The following is a 17,949-nucleotide window of genomic DNA, read 5'->3' as shown; positions in this document are numbered from 1 at the left end:
GTTTCTTATGGTAGATTGAAAGTTACTTTTAGAGGAGAGTAAATGATTAACCATTGATGAGATTAATTCTACATTTCTTAATTGGGTGCGGTTCGAAATAGTATCATAAATGTATATTATAGTTTTGTTCAAGTTGACTTCAGTTTTTCATTTCGGAATCTGTTCATTACACAGATAATAGGAATAACAACGCTGAGATAAAGTCTATATGCTCGCGAGAGAATCCATATTCTATTGGTGAAATTTGAGCGTGGACCAGAAGTTTTTGAACAGAAGTGACCAATTCCGGTACCGATCGTTTCCTTTCGTCAAGACGATTTGATTGGTACATGTTTCAACACTGGAAATACCCTACCACCGAGAACTGTTCGGTGCCGTGTACAGGAAGTAGTTTTCTGGAAGTGACCAACTTCCGGTACCGATCTCTTTCTTTCGTCAAGACGAGTTGATTGATATACACGTTGTATGTATGCACTCGCTGAAAATATCCCACCCCCTGGAAATATTATTCCCTTGTAATTTATAGAAGAACATAGCTTAGATAGAAAGTGGAATCTAATTTTGTTACAAATTGCTTATTAACAAAGTAGAGCAAAAGTTATTACCACCATGGAAATTTCGTCAGATTTCGGAAGCTGATTGTAATAATCTCATCTTTTTATGAATATTCAATAAATATAATGTATGATATTCAGTTTGTTTTTTATATGTACAGGACGAGCGAGGAAGAAAATCAAGTAGAAAGAAGTATCCGCGGTTCTGAAGAAAAACCAGAGAAGTTGCCTGCTCCAGCTGAATCACAAATTAGTGAGTTACAACCACCAAGGAAAGCAACAGTTGTAAGTAACACTTGCAATAACCTTCTTCGAGAAAATGAAACCTTACTCGAGTATTCAGTTTTAGTTGTCACGGTTATGCTGTATAGACTGAAAGAGATGGTTATGATAAGAATGAATGGAATAGTGAAATGAAGAAAGTGAGAGGAAACGGAAGAACGCCAAGGAGCATACGCACATGATGTTTGTCCACTACAGAGTCCTGTTAACTCAATGAAACTATAACCGTGGGACGTAAAACTCAAATATTTCATTTCATTTTTTTTCGATCGAACTATATCTAATTCCAGACAAGTGTATTATTCTCAAGGCTCTTTTGGTTTCTTCTATTTGACAACTCATAGTTATTACATAATTCTTACAACTAAATTGCTTGGAACAGAATTGTCACTATCGTTACGAAAACACTCATTATCCTCTGGATTAATATTATATTCGTTATACATTTTAGATAAAATTCAAAATTGTTAATGAATTTGTTCAGAAATTCATCTTTGTTAACATCTCTTGATAAAAGAGGGGAAGTGTAGGCAGTGAAAGAGCGCTGTAGAACGATATATTTTCTGCTTGACAATGCCATTACATAATTAGAGAAAAATATGTAAAATTACGGACACTAAAACCAATACTACCTTTTAGAGGCTAACTTTTAAAAAAAGAATTGCGAATTTTTGTCGAAGAATGGATTGGAAATTATATCACAATTCATGTACGCATACCTTGGTTTTAAACGTAAAGTATGAAAAACGTGAGCAATGAAATTAGAAGCTACGTTAAGTAAGTAAAAAGCGACTACGATAAATAACTACTTGTTTTATGTGTTATGATAATTGTTTCAATACCAATTCAGTGTTTCCACAACACTTTCTCGCCCGTGGCCTTTCTTGAAGCTAAAACCAAGAAATAATTTACCAAAAGCCCACCAAAATCAACAAGGTAGAAGCCAGACTATTTTAAAACTGTTTCCTCAGAATCTAACTTATACCTAGGTACATCTTTTCGCGTATGAGGTAGAGAGGAATACAGTCCTTGTTTCAAAAAGGGTTGAAGATCTTAAGAAACAATATTCCTTGTTTCAAAAAGGGTTGAAGATCTTAAGAAACAAAGTAAAATCGTATTAAGTTGCTATGTCACCATTACGAAATTCATTAATAATGTTTCCTGCGTATACGACAACATTCCTAATCTATTTCTTTCTTTAATGCAATTCTTCATGCAACTATCTGAAGACTTTTGTAATTTATTTTCTGTCGCACTACTTTTTCTCTTTTTCTTCTTTCTTTTTTCTTTTTTTGTAATCATCATCTCAAGTAATTCTTAGAAGTAAACCTTACGTTTGGGTGAATCGAGTTGCTGACTGAGACACATATGAGAAAGTAGTACTAGATGTGGTCAGTATTTCAGTGAAGTTGTAGGTACGAAGCTCCAGGGGTTTAGGAGATACAGCTACCAGAACATCACATTATAGTACAGAATAGTCTTCTTACAGTTGGAGGTAAAAGCCCTGTAAGACCTCTTGTAACGACAAAAGGTGAATAACAAATATATGGGTACATATTAGGACTAAGGGGAAGTCATATAGTAAGGGTATACCTGACGGCGTCCATCTTGAAATCCGCCATTTTGAATTAAGGTTAAGTTTTTAAAATAGGAATAGGGTCATGTAATACATGATTTAAGGCGCAAATTTAATCAGAAGAACAATGGTGATGTTAATTTTGATTTACGGGCAATTGGTAAAAAGTTACAGGGAAATTAAATATTGTTGCAGCATATGTATTAGTCCTTTACCCCACCTTGCCAATTTTGTGTTAATGATAATAATTAAATAAAAAGCAGGTGGATAAATATTAGGTCTATGGTAAGAGTTGCCTTGATGGCGGCCATGTTCAAATCCGCCATTTTGAATCAAAAAAAAGTTTTAAACAAAACGCATAACATTTACACCTTATTAATAGCAAATGTTACCATAAATCCAACGGTATAACCATTTTTGCTTTATCATTAACCAGCACAAAATTAAATGGGAATTAAATGGGAATAGAGTAATGCAATAGATGACTTCGGGCTAGAAGTTAGTCAGAAATACAATGGTGGCGATAACAAATGCTGGATAATGATAAAGCAAAAATGGTTATACCGTTGGATTTATGGTAACATTTGCTATTAATAAGGTGTAAATGTTATGCGTTTTGTTTAAAACTTTTTTCTGATTCAAAATGGCGGATTTGAACATGGCCGCCATCAAGGCAACTCTTACCATAGATCTAATATTTATCCACCTGCTTTTTATTTAATTATTATCATTAACACAAAATTGACAAGGTGGGGTAAAGGACTAATACATATGCTGCAACAATATTTAATTTCCCTGTAACTTTTTACCAATTGCCCGTAAATCAAAATTAACGTCACCATTGTTCTTCTGATTAAATTTGCGCCTTAAATCATGTATTACATGACCCTATTCCTATTTTAAAAACTTAACCTTAATTCAAAATGGCGGATTTCAAGATGGACGCCGTCATGTATACCCTTACTATATGACTTCCCCCTAGTCCTAATATGTACCCATATATTAGTTATTCACCTTTTGTCGTTACAAGAGGCCTTACAGGGCTTTTACCTCCAACTGTAAGAAGACTATTCTGTACTATAATGTGATGTTCTGGTAGCTGTATCTCCTAAACCCCTGGAGCTTCGCACCTACAACTTCAGTGAAATACTGACCACATTTAGTACTACTTTCTCATATGTGTCTCAGTCAGCAACTCGATTCACCCAAACGTAAGGTTTACTTGTTAGATCTTTTTGCACTGGAAACTACCCCGGGTTGACTCAAGTCAGCATGTTTTTCACAGTGCGATATCACTAGCGCTGAGTGGTGCCGAATCGGACTGAAACATGTCAAATCGAACTGTATTTGGCCTAGATATGCAGTATATGTGCTGATGCTCATCATAATTATCACAGAAATTCCTTATTGATTTTTGTCTCCTTTATGTGTTCCAGAATCGACTTGCAGTGCAACTTTTGTTTTGGGGGTAGTTTGCAGTCATTATGCCGATAAATTGTATAGTAAAATTGTTTGTTTACTAAATAACCAGAGGTGAAGTGGATCTTGCGCCAGATCGAACGAATTTAAAGATAGGATCTACTCACAGACACATTCCGAAGTACCAACACATCCTCAGCCACTCCTACCCACAATTCATTTTGAATAGGAGCCGCGATGGCTCAGTGGTAGACCGTTCACCTCTGGTACATGGGGTCCTGAATTCGATTCCAGCTCGCAACAAGTAAACTTTGTGGTGGATAAACACCATTTGGGTGGGTTTTCTTGGGGTTCTCCCGTTTTCTCCCACTTTCAATCATTTCTTATCATCATTGTCGCTTTTAGCCTAGCCGGCATAAACGTGGAACGCACAACTTAAAGATTTCATTTCATTCTGAACCATTTTGTTTCGTTTAATACTGAAAAAGTCAGAGTTTACCAATCCAAATGCTTAATCGTCTTATTCTTACGTGTACGAAGGTTAATAAGGTCGATTTGGTTACATATCCGAGAAATGAAAATGAAATCTGTTAATCATGTGAGCATGATTACATTTTCTCGATGGAGTTCCCGCCTGCTGGGTGATTACGTTTTCAGATATCTCGCAGACATAAGGTATACACGACTCCAAAAGTGCATTACCACCTGCAATTCTCCTTTCCTGCAATAGCAGGCAACCCAAAAAGCTCAGCGTTTGGGTTGGTTGCGAATTCGAAAGGCGTTGGACCAAACCTCAATTTTGTTACAAATATATCAGTGTGGCAAACTGCAAATTAGAGAATAAAATAAATTGTTAAGACTTAACATTTTATTATCGTGATGGCAATGGATGGCATTAAAGTTACAAAATCATCTTACCTAAGCAGTTCAAACAAGATGAATGGTAAGAAACAGACATAAGAGAAAAGCAGTTTCTTTCCTTTTTCCAAAAGAAAATATCGTAAAAAAGAAAAAGATTATATAATGTAAAGGTTTAATGTAAAAGCCTAACAGCCCCAAATCAAACATCCACACGACACATAAAGAGAGAGAAACACAGAATAAGGAACACCAGTGGCTTAGCTGACAAGCGGGCCTCCCATACAAGATAAAGAGATGGGATCCTATAAGAATAACATTAATAATAATAATAATAATAATAATAATAATAATAATAATAATAATAATAATAATAATAATAATAAATCGTCTACCTTCCAAATCTCTGACCGTACCTAAGAGCATGTCTGCATATAGCGGTCATGTGTGCACCTTTTCTCAATGAATGACACTAAAGGCCAAAAGGGATGCAAATCTCTGACAGAGAGGAATAAAAAACTTTCTTATGATAAATTCTAGGAGAAATTCTCTTGCTTTTCGGGGACAGAAAATTGTATAGGCTAAGATATTACAGTATATAATATTGTAAATTTGCAAGTGCATTTATTTACAATGCAATTTGAGGTAATAAAGAAATTGAAGACTTTGGGGCAAACTACCTGTCAAGTCCAAAAAGTGAAAGTATAAAAAAGATAGCTTCACAAGGATTTCTCTTCATCCGATTTTCTTGAAACTTGGCACATATATACAAGACCGAAAATAAATTCACACATGTTTTTTGTTTCTTTCGGAAAACAGGTTAAAGGAGGCAAAGGGTCCCTTTTTTTTAAAGAAAAAAGGTATCTTTAATTTAAAAGGACAAAATTAAAGAAACGAAACTCTGCCGATGCAAAGATGACTTCAAAGTACAAAATACGGGGTTTGAAGTTTTTTAGAGAGAAGTTTTGCAGAGGCAATGCTCCTTCGAAATGAGAAAGGACCCCGCACAACCTTTATGGAAATTGGATTTCAGTGGAATTGCTTGAAACCGTGTTATGTTGTAGATATGATGTTCCAGAGAAAAAGTCTCAATCGGCACAACCACAAATCGTTGGCCGTTTGGCCACCACGAGGCCACTTTCTTAAAAAAGCCGAAGAAAACGACATTCGAGATTTTGCTCAAAATGACTAAAACCGTGATGTTGTAGATACTGTGATTCCGAAAAAAGTGTTAATGGCCATAACCACCAAACACTAGCATTTCGCCACTACAGGGCCACTTTTTTGAAAACAGCCAAACATAGTGATATTCTGGATTTCAATGAAAATCAGTGAAACTGTGATGTATTGTAGATGTTGTGATCCTGAGAAAAGTCTCAATAAACACAACCACCAAACACTGACCGTTTGGTAACTACAGAGCCAAATTTTTGCGAACAACAGAACTTAACGTTATTTTGGATTTCATAGCAATTACTTGAAACGGTGATATGTTGTAGATATTGTGATCCTGAGAAAAGGTCTTAATGAGCACAACCACTAATCACTGATCGTTTGGCCACTAAGAGGCCACTGTTTTGAAAGTAACCGAAGATGACGATGTTCTGGATTACGGTAAAATGACTAAAACTGTGATATGTTATAGATATTGTGATTCTGAGAAAAGATCTTAATGGGCACAAACACTAATCAATGACCGTTTGGCCACGAGGCCACTTTCTTGAAAGTAACCCAAGATGGCCATGTTCTGGATTTCGGTAAAATGACTGAAACTGTGATATGTTGTAGATATTGTGATTCTGAGAAAAAATCTTAATAGGCACAAACACAAATCAATGACCGTTTGGCCACAACGAGGCCACTTTGTTGAAAGTAACCGAAAATATTGATGGCCTGGATTTCGGTAAAAATGACTGAAACTGTGTTATGTTGTAGACATTATGATTATGACAAAAAGTCTTAATGGGCACAGCCAATAATCACTGTACGTTTGGACACTACTAGGCCACTTTTTTGAAAGCGAAAATGGTGATGTTCTGGATTTAGGTAAAAATGACTGAAACTGTGATATGTTGTACATATTGTGATTCTGAGAAAATGTCCTAATGGGCACAACCAATAATTACTGACCGTTTAGCCACTACATGGCCACTTTTTGAAAGTAACGGAACATGGTTATATTCTGGATTTCGGTAAAAATGACTGAAACTGTGATATATTCTAGATGTGGTGATTCTGAGGAAAGGTCTTAATAGGCACAACCATTAATCACTGACCTTTGGCCACAACCAGGCCACTTTCTTGAGAGTAACTGAAAATATCGATGGCCAGGATTTCGGTAAAATTGACTGAAACTGCGATATGTTGTAGACATTGTGATTCTGAGAAAGGACTTAATAAGCACAGCCAATAATCACTGGCCGTTTGGACACTACGAGGCCACTTTTGTGAAAGTAACCGAAAATGTTGATGTTCTGGATTTCGGTAAAAATGACTGAAACTGTGATATGTTGTAGAATTGTGATTCTCAGAAAAGGATTTAATTGGCACATTCACTAATCACTGACCATTTGGGGACAACCAGGCCATTAAAAGTAACCGAAGATAGTGATAATCTGGATTTCGATAAAAATGACTGAAACTGTGATATGTTGTAGATAATGTGATTCTGACAAAAGGATTTAATAGGCACAATCACTAATCACTGACCGTTTGGCCACTGCAGGGCCACTTTTTGAAAAGTAATCGAAAATGTTGATGTTCTGCATTTCGGTAAAAGTGACTGAAACTGTGATATGTTGTAGATATTGTGATTCTGAGAAAGGACTTAATAGGCACAACCACTAATCACTGACCATTTGGGGACAACCAGGCCATTGAAAGTAACCGAAGATAGTGATAATCTGGATTTCGATAAAAATGACTGAAACTGTGATATGTTGTAGATAATGTGATTCTGACAAAAGGATTTAATAGGCACAATCACTAATCACTGACCGTTTGGCCACTACAGGGCAACTTTTTGAAAAGTAATCGAAAATGTTGATGTTCTGGATTTCCGTAAAAATGACTGAAACTGTGATATGTTGTAGATATTGTGATTCTGAGAAAAGTTCTTAATTGCATAACTACTAATCACTCAAAGTTTAGCCACTACGAGGGCACTTTCTTAAAGTAACCGAAATGGTGATGTGGATTTCGGTAAAAATGAATGAAATTGTGGTATGTTGTAGATATTGTGACTCTGAGAAAGGACCTAATGGGCACACCCATTAATCACTGACCGTTTGGCCACTACCAGGCCAGTTTTTGAAAGTAACCGAAAATGGTGATGTTGTGGTTTTCGGTAAAAATGACTGAAACTGTGATATGTTGTAGATATGGTGATTCTGAGAAAAAGTCTTAATAGGCTCATCCACTAATCAGTGACCGTTTGGTCACTAGGAAACATCTTTTTTGAATACAGCCGAGTCGAAGATAGCGATCTTCTAGTTATCGGGCAAATTGGATGTCTCACGATCATAATATCTACAACATGTCACGGTTTTAAGCAATTCCACCGAAATCCAAAATAACGTTACTTTCTGCTGTTTGCAAAAATGTGGCCCTGTAGTTGCCAAACGGTCAGTGATTTGTTGTTGTGCCCATTGAGAGTTCTTGTCAGGAACACTATATCTACATCATACGACAGTTTCAAGCAGTTGCACCTAAATCCAATTTCCGTCATGATTGTGCGTGGTCTTTGGCATTTCGAAGGTGCATTGACTCGCGAAAACGACAAAACCCATATTTTCTACTTTGAAGTCATCTGTGCTTCAGCAGAGTTTCGTTTCTTTAATGTGGTCCTTTTAATCAAAGGTACCCTGTTTTGAAAAGGGACCCTTTACCCGCCTTACCCATTTTCAGAAAGAAACGAAAAAATACCTGTCGATTTATTTTCGGTCTAGTATATATGTGCCAAGTACGAAAGAAATTGGATGAAGAGAAACCTTTGTGAAGATATCTCCTTTACACTTTCAATTTTTAGAATTGACGGTTTTTTGCACCATAGCCTTCAATTATCATTAAAAGTCATTACCCTAAAAACTAAGTTCTATTTCTTCATCCATCGCTAGTGTTATGGGTCTCTGTACCTCGCGTCTCCGAAGATCGATATCAAGATTTCAAGATAATGATATATTGATGTCGATATATTTAAGATATCGAACGTTGATATGTGTGAATATCGATATCGACGGTATCGATGTATCGACATATCGTACAGGACTAGATCCGAGAAATTATGCTTGATATATACCAGAATCAACAATCAAAATCTAATTACGTTCTCCCATTTCCGTACTCAAGGTTAAAGTGGAAGTGGATGAACCTGGTCAATCATTTTGACGCAAAAAATTTGTTAAAATAAAACTAGTTATACTTCCCCCTTAATAGAAAGCTATTAATAGGAAACCATTACTGTAATTTACCTTTTGCTTCTGTTTCTGATTGTCATCGCAAATCAGCGACAGTACAAGTAGTTTACATAGTTTAGCAATATACTCTATATTTTTTCAGAACTAAGCAAACCGGAAGATGAAACTCTTCTGATATTACAGCGGAATGTTCTACAAAATATTCATAATTCATTGTCCTTATTTCTATCAGTACTTTTGCCACAGACTCAGAGCTACAAGACTAATAGAACTAGAAATGAAAGATTTCATTTCTTCTTTTCTCTCAGACTAAAAGATTTCTGCATTTTGCTGAGAATGTCATTCTTTTAAATATAAGCTCCCTATCTCGGGATAATTGTGGCTACTGGGGTTTCAAGGTAATGGGTACTCAAAAGTGTAAAGTTTGTCGACTCTCAAATCTCAACAGTTTGTTAAAAGAGATTTCACATTTCATGTTGTTATTTCTTCATTACAAAAACACTTCTGGTTGATTCGTGGTGAATTATTGAACTTATACACACCAAAAAAGTGTGACAGCTAACACCGTGCAGCTAGACCATCCAATATATCCCTTCTTATCCCATAATCGTGTCTGGTAAAAAGATCACCCCTCTCTCTTCTCGTTTCCTTTCTCCCGTATTAAAATCAACAACAACATGAGCACAATTCTAATTTCAAAATATACATGTATTAGTATCAATAAAGTGAAAGAATAAAAATGAGACGAAACGAGATTCATAATTAATGTAGGGAGAACTTAAACAGTTCTCAATGAAAAATTGAAACGAATAGTTATCTGTTAGAGGTACAGAAGCGAGACAGGGAGAGAAAAGGAGAGAGAAGAGAAAGAAAAGTGACCACAGATAAAAATATTCGAGGTAGTAAAAGAACTTAACATTATAAAGTTCCGTTTCCAGAATTCCATCAGTAATGTGGAAATAGCGTTTGGAATATATAGAGAACGCTTGAAAGATTCATTAAGTCACTTTCAAAATGAATAGTAAACTTGGTGGTCAAATTAAATACTCCATTTCCAGTGACACTGTAGGGTTCCGAGACACATCTAGGATCATGCCAAAAGTTTAACCCACACCCTTTCTTTCAGCGTGGTTCGGTTACAAATTCGGTAGTGTTCATTAAACGTACTGATCCGAAATACATTATAATTCACCTAGTAGGACTGTTCCTTGGAAAATCACCCTAGAGGACGCCAGTTCAAATCTTTAATAGAGGTGCAAAATGTACTTGATACCTTCTTCGCTTCACGGCCCACCAAGTTCTACCGCGAAGGAATCCATGGCCTTCCAGAACGTTGACAGAATTTCGTCGATGCTGATGGGGACTATTTTGGATCTTCCAGGTACACCCAGGAACTTAAAAACCTGGAGGTTGTATATGTAAGAAATGATAGCTTTTTCCTGTAGTAGCATAGTTTCACTCTATGTCTGATAGTTGGACAACCAATATGACAGCAAATACATGCCCGAAAACATAACATGCCAGGATATTCCTCCACTTGGAGGGAAAAGTATTACTATCTGAGAGCATCACTTAGAGAAACAACCACGAGATAAATCTGCAGAAATTCCATTCACGTTAAGTTCTAAGAGATAGGAATTAATGCAAAGAAAACGAAAATAATAATACGCATCATACAGAGACCGAAAAAGTATAGAAAGCTAAACAAAATGAGAAAAGAAGGAAAGAGGGAAAGGAAAGAACAAAAGGCATGGGAATAAATTAAATTTTAACACCTAAGGATAAACAGTCTGCGCCTTTCCCCCCTGCATCTGTCTTGTTTTCTCTCACTTCATAGGATAAATCTATTTCAGGATCAAACAGGAGCATTATTTATAATGTTTAATTCCTCCAAAAGGATGTAACTCAGTCTAGGGTGAGACTCGAACACAGAATCCTTAGAACAACAGTCACAAACGCTACCCACTTATCTGTACAGGCTATATCATCCGCATTTATAAATAATCTATTACATGCGCTGTTATCGAACGTGTTAAATCAGCCATTGTCGGTGAGTTAACCAAGTTACACTTCTAGTCTGAATTTTATTTACGGCCTTTAGTCATCTACGGCAACAGGACCCTTGTTTTCATTAAAAACATTTGTTCTCTAGATTAAAATGAAGAATGAATTAACCTATACTCTTAGGAGCTTACTGGTGCACCAACACACACACACACACACGGATATATATCGGATTGATTGAGGATTAAAAGAATTATTTAGTAAATTTAAGAAACGGGTTTGAAGGAGGTCGTCGCTACAGTAATGACATTTCGTAGCGTTGTTACGTAACACACGCAATATAAATAAGGCTTCAAAACCAAAAGTTACAAGTCCTACCGTGGGTAAGTTGGTAAGATGTCTGCTTGTTGAGTGGAGCAATCCGGGTTCAAATTTTCTTCTGGCTCACTTTGATTTTTTTTTCAAAATACATTTCTCTATGTTTGTAATTGTTATTAATAATTGCTTTATTGTATTTTTTGTAGATTAACTTAAATTAGTGGAGGTTAAGTAAAATCAGGAAGATTCAGATAAATATATGGCTGCTTTTTCCGTGTGTGCAGTTCAGAGATGGAGTGAGTTAGTGGGTCTATTGGATTAAGATTTTTAAGTGGGTTGTGGGTCAACAGGATATGACTCACTGCGACACACAACCTACCGTGACCCACTCTGACCCAACAATCCATTCTGACCCACGCTGACCCACCGAACCACTCTGACTCACCAACCCATTCTGCTCAGTGCATTGTAGACAGCTTCTTCTGAGCACTGATGAATTTGTCTACGTTTTACTTTCAAGTCCTTCTTTTTTCTTCTTTTTTCATTTGTTTCTATTGAAGAAAGAACTTCAGGCACTTTTGCAGAACTTCAGGAAATTGATCATATTTGCAATTGTAATAATAGCAATAGGACTTACTTCTTCACTTTTCAGATACAGCCTAATACTTTTTAGAGGAGCTAACTACTGGAATTTTTTTGAATCACCTATAATGTATGAATTATATAAAAATTGAATACAATTATGTATGTGTGATCATCATGATCAAATTGCAAAGTCAACTGAAATGACATTTGGCATATACATAGTTAGGTCCTAATCTCAATATCATTTTTTAAAACTCCCTTTTGTTGGGGGGGGGGCATTTTCTATATATAGGATTGATTTCTAAAAATGATCGAAAACGATCGATATTAGTTGACTGCCTAATATTGATATTAGGCAGTCCTTGATATGAACCACCTTGACTGCCATGATATAAATTTAACTTCAACTGCTTCCTCAATGTTCTTCTTTTTAGTTTTTAGTTTCTATGGCTAGAGTCGAGGGTGAAAAAAATATACTGTTCAGAAGTTGCTGTTTACAATGCAGTGAGCAGAGTGGGTCATGGTGGGTGATGGGTCGCAGTAGGTCACGGTGGCTGGTGGGTTACAGTGGGTGACATGCTGTTGACCCACGTCCCACTCAAAAAACTCGACAAACTTGACCCACTGACCCACTCCAACTCTGGTTAAGGCTTCGGCGTTTGGAGTAAACAAGTTCTGCCAGGGGAACTTTCTATATGTTCATATGTATTATTATTAATTACTTTCTTGCATTCTTTCATACATTATCTTAGATTAGTGACCGCGGTTTAGGATAGACTATGTAAAGTCAAATACGGTTATGTATGTTTACACTTTCGTTTCTTTCTTTCAAAATACATTTCTATCTGTTCACGTAGTCCAAAAACAGGAATACACCTCTGTATTGATCAACTATAACATTCTAATTTATGAGTTTATTTGCCTCTGCTCTTCTGAGCTTAAGATGTAAGTAAAAACATATCAAGAACAAATAACAAAGAAACTAAGTCTACCTGATGGATAAAAATAACAAATTTTATAAAATGCAATGAGCTGATCAGTACGGTACGGTATACGTATTTTTGGGCCACCCTGTAGTAGTAATGGCCTGACCTGATCGCGTTTTGAACTTTGACCCCGACTTTTGTGACGTCATAGGTCAAAGGTCAATGACCTTGGCCCGGGTCAATGACCTAGGGATACATAGGACAACCCCCTCTAAAATTTGGCAGGGGTACCTTGGCCCACCCCCTAAATTTTGGCAAAGGTACATAGGACCACCCCCCTTAAATTTTGGAAATTGCCAAATCTAAAAATTTGGTGTTGTAGCCTACGAACATAGTGTGTACATCTATCAGTGTTGGGGGTCTATGTCGTTCTCTTTCATGGGTAAAAATTGCCAAAAATTCAAATTTAGCAGATTTTGACCTAATTTATCGCCTTTAATGAGGTGTTATTATCCTATATGGTTTAATGTGCGTATACAGGGGTCCATTACCTTTCATAAGACATGGGTATATTAATGCACCCCTTTAAATTTTTGGGTGGGGTACCTTGGCCCACCCCTTAAATTTTGGATATTGCCCAATTTAAACATTTGGTATAATAGTATAGAACCCTAACATGTATTATGATAAATTTGGGTGGTCAACCTCGTCCCCTTTTAGGGGTACAAAATTGCCAAAATAGAAACGTAAGCTATACGTTGTACCACGTGTTTGGTCTTTTGGCCCAATTTATCCTCTTGGATGAGGTCCTATTACCTTATATGGTTATATGGTTATGTATAGGGGTCTGTTCCCTATCATAAGACATAGGTAAATTTGTGCACCCCTTTAAAAATTTGTGAGGGATACCTTGGCCCACCCCTTAAATTTTAGAAATTGCCCAATTTAAACTTTTGGTATTATAGTATAGGACCCTAATATAGATTACTATAAATTTGGGTGGTCCACCTCGTTCCTTTTTAGGGGCACAAAATTACAAAATTTTACTACAACCACGTGTTTGGTATTTTGGCTCATTTTATCACCTTGGATGAGGTTCTATTACCTTATATAGTTATATGGGCGTATACAGGTGTCTATTTCCTATCATAAGAATAGGTACATTTGCGCACCCTTTAAAAACTTGATAGGGGTACTTTGGCCCACCCCTTAAATTTTGGAAATCGCCCAATTTATATATTTGGTATTTTAGTATAGGACCCTAATATAGATTACTATAAATTTGGGTGGTTCACCTCGTTCCCTTTCATGGGTACGAAATTGCCAAATTTTAGTACAACCACGTCTTTGGTTTTGGCTCAATTTAACCCCTTGGATGAGGTCTATTAACTTATATGGTTATATGGTCATGTATATTGATTCATTTCCTATTATAAGACATAGGTATATTTGTGCATCCTTTTAAATTTTTTGGGAGGGGTACCTTGGCCCACCCCTTTAATTTTGGAAATTGCCTATTTTATATATTTGGTATTATAGTATAAGACCCTAATATAGATCACTATAAATTTGGGTGGTCCCCCTCGTTCCATTTTAGGGGTACAAAATTGCCAAATTTTTGTACAACCACGTGTTTGGTTTTTGGCCCAATTTATTCCCTACATTTCTTATTGTCATATCAATAATTGGTAATTGTTCTTAAAAGTTAATGGTATCTCATTCATTGGGTAAATCATTGTCAAATATGAGTATGATCACGTGATCAGTTATTGACCTATGATGGGATTTGGAGTCCAGGACATTGGTACATTGAAATTTTGTAGGATAGTTTGAGAATTGTCAAATGAAATTGCGTCATTGGTTTTGATTATTCCAGCCCATGGACCAAATATAAACGTAAGCAATACGATGTACCACGTGATTGACCTTGATGAGCTAGTGTACAGGCATTCATTTCCTTTGTTGTGGTACTTCTTAAGTTTGAGTACACACTTGTAGAAAACAGTTGGTTCTACTCAGGTAAACAATTGACGGCCATTATTGACCTTATTGAACATATAATGATATGATTAATTCTAAGACTTAGGGATATCGAGAGAAGTGTTCTTTAAATTTGGGAATTGTGATAAACAGAACTTTAATATAAGGCGCGAAATTTGAAACAATACTTTGAACTTTAGTCACAGCTCATAGTCTAAGATCATTTGTGGTGATTGATTTTACCTTCAGCTTTAGAAATCTGATAGCTAACCTTATTAAATCTTATGACTCATAGTCTTAAGGGAATACATGCTACAACACTTAAATTTAGTCACAAGGTGATGTAATCTGACACTGGCAAAGTTATTGTTGATGCAATTTGATTGGTTGATCACTATCTTTCGTGCAATCTGATTGGCTGATCACTATCTTCGCGTAATCTGATTGGTTGATGATTTTCAAATCTTTGCTGCATTCAGTTTTGTTTTGTTTAACATTTAAAAAGTTTTTGAAATTTTTGTTTGAAACTTTGGTTTGACATTTTTTCGTTTGATATTTTGTTTAAAAATTTTTGTTTCGAAATTTTTGTTTGAAAATTTTTTGAATTTTTTTTAAAATTTTTTCTTTGAAACTTTGGTTTGAAATTTTTTCGTTTGAAATTGTTTGAAAATTTTTGATTCGAAATTTTTGTTTCAATTTTGTTTGAATTTTTTTCAGTTTTTGTTTGAAAAACGTTTGTTTGAATTTTTTTTGTTTGTAATATATTTGTTTTGAAATTTTTTCAAAATTTTGTTTGAAATTTTTTCGTTTGATTTTTTTAATATTTTTTTCGTTTCAAAACTGAAAAATATTTTTGCTTGAAATTTTTGTCTTAATAAAGTTGTTCATTTTTTTCTGTTTAAAAATTTTTTGTTTGAACATTTTTTTCGATATTTTTGTTTGGAAAATTTTAGTTTCAAATTTTTTGTTTTTGCACTCATTAGTGCAGAACCGGAACTGCTTAGAAGAAAATTTGGTTTGAAATTTTTCGTTTGAGATTTTTTGGTTAAAATTTAGTTTCGAAATTTTTTTTTGAAAAATTTTTTGTTTGAAATTTTTGTTTCAAAGTTTAGTTTGACTTTTTAAAAGTTAGTGCACTCATTAGTAAAGAACCGGAACTCTTTAGAACAAAAACCTGACAACATTGTTCATCATGGTGCAATAGTACACGTCAGAACATGATAGTGCAACGTCATCAGTTTTGCATCATCGTTCGAGTTAGTATTCATGATAATATCATCATGGCTACTTGTCTGCAGTGTCAAAACACACGTGATATGATGAAATCATTTGCCGAGATTACTGATTTACAACAGAATGTACTTCATAGAATCTTAGCTAGCTAAAAAATCCCTACAAAGTTTGGATTAAGAAACATAGTGAAGCTTGAAAATGATAATATAATTTTACCAGCAAGATATTTACCCATGGAAGCATCAAAACAAGAGGAACTGCTGCGTTTCTTAAATACTGGATCTGTATCTTTATGTTACAAAGGATTCTTGGGTCGGTCATCAATTTGAATTTAGTACACATCCGGATCAGTGAATTTGGTTTCATCAGCAATTGGGATGAAACCATGAATTCAAACGTCAGCACATTCCTTTGACATCAGACGTAGTTGTATGCTGAATGCGATCTATGAATTTGGTTGGTCAGCATGACGTCAGCACTGTGATGAAATCCTGAATTCAAACGTCAGCACATTTCTTTCCAATGACGTCAGCCGTAGTTCTATAAATCAGCAAATACAGTGTCATCCCATGAAATCATTTAAGGAAGTGCGTTTCAGCAGGAAAGATGTGTACTTCTAACGATAAAGAATTCATCTTCGCAAGCTATTATTCAATAAATATATTTCAAACAAAACACGTGATGATTGGTATCAGTGCTCATGTTCACGAATCGACAAAATGAATGATTATTTTCATGATGAGCTAAATGTGACCATAGTCAAATCATTAGGTTCAAATCATGAAGTGGTGCTGCGTACAGTCCTCGAAGAGAAGATGGTGCTGTTACGTAAAAAGAGTACATTGCATGTCCCTCGCAACATGGTGTATCTAACGCAAACGGAATGGAACAAATTCATCAACGTATTCCAGTGTGTTAAACATGCAGTGGAAGTGTGCAACAAAACAAGTATATTTCTGAAAAAGTACTATTTTAAAAAACGTGTCATGCATATTGTACAACATGTATCTAGATGATTTGATGGTTGTCAACATCGTTCGTGGGTGCATACCTGTATTGATAAACAGTTTATTTGTGACCAAATGGACATTGAGCTTCCACCAATTTATATTGCAATAGACCTTAAAAGATTTCAACTGGAATTAAAATTATACGCTAAAGACAAATTAATGCAAGAAGTTTAAAATACATTGAATCTACAATATCCAGATCCTCTAACTGGTGTGGGTGTATGTGATTAACCAGTGCAGTGTAATAAAATGATCCATTTCAATGATTTGTGTTTTTTCATTTCAAGTACAACCCCATGTTCTGACGTGTACTATTGCACCATGATAAACAATGTTGTCAGAGGTCTTTGTTCTAAACAATTCCGGTTCTTTACTAATGAGTGCACAAAATTTTAAAAATGTCAAACTAAACTTTGAAACAAAAATTTCAAACAAAAATTTTTCATACAAAAATTTCGAAAAAAAATTTCAAACAAAAAATTCAAACGAAAAATTTCAAACCAAATTTTCTTCTAAGCAGTTCCGGTTCTGCACTAATGAGTGCAAAAACTTAAAAATTTGAAACCAAAATTCTCCAAACAAAAATTTCGAAACAAAAATGTTCAAACAAAAAATTTTTAAACAGAAAAAAATCGAGCAATATTATTAAAACTAAAATTTCTAGCAAAAATATTTTTGTTTTGAAACAAAAAAATAAAAAAAATTCAAACGAAAAAATTTCAAACAAAATTTTGAAACAAAAATTTCAAAAGAAATATATTACAAACAAAAAATTTCAAACAAACGTTT

General features: G+C 35.2%; 1 protein-coding gene across 2 annotated transcripts in view; it reads left to right on the top strand.

Moving 5' to 3' along the window:
• Positions 1-17,949, top strand: part of LOC145684748 (uncharacterized) — a 1,464,901-nt gene that overhangs the window by 697,129 nt on the left and 749,823 nt on the right. For both annotated transcript variants that reach the window (XM_081757122.1, XM_081757121.1), the window contains exon 8: positions 716-839. In XM_081757122.1, coding sequence (XP_081613248.1) covers positions 716-839 — 124 coding nt within the window. The remainder of the gene's footprint in view (positions 1-715; positions 840-17,949) is intronic.

This window comes from Thermobia domestica, chromosome 5 (assembly GCF_964235325.1).
Source record: "Thermobia domestica chromosome 5, izTheDome1.hap1.1, whole genome shotgun sequence".
Taxonomy (NCBI): domain Eukaryota; kingdom Metazoa; phylum Arthropoda; class Insecta; order Zygentoma; family Lepismatidae; genus Thermobia; species Thermobia domestica.
The sequence above is the reverse complement of the archived record's forward strand: the minus strand, read 5'-3'. Positions and strand labels throughout refer to the sequence as shown.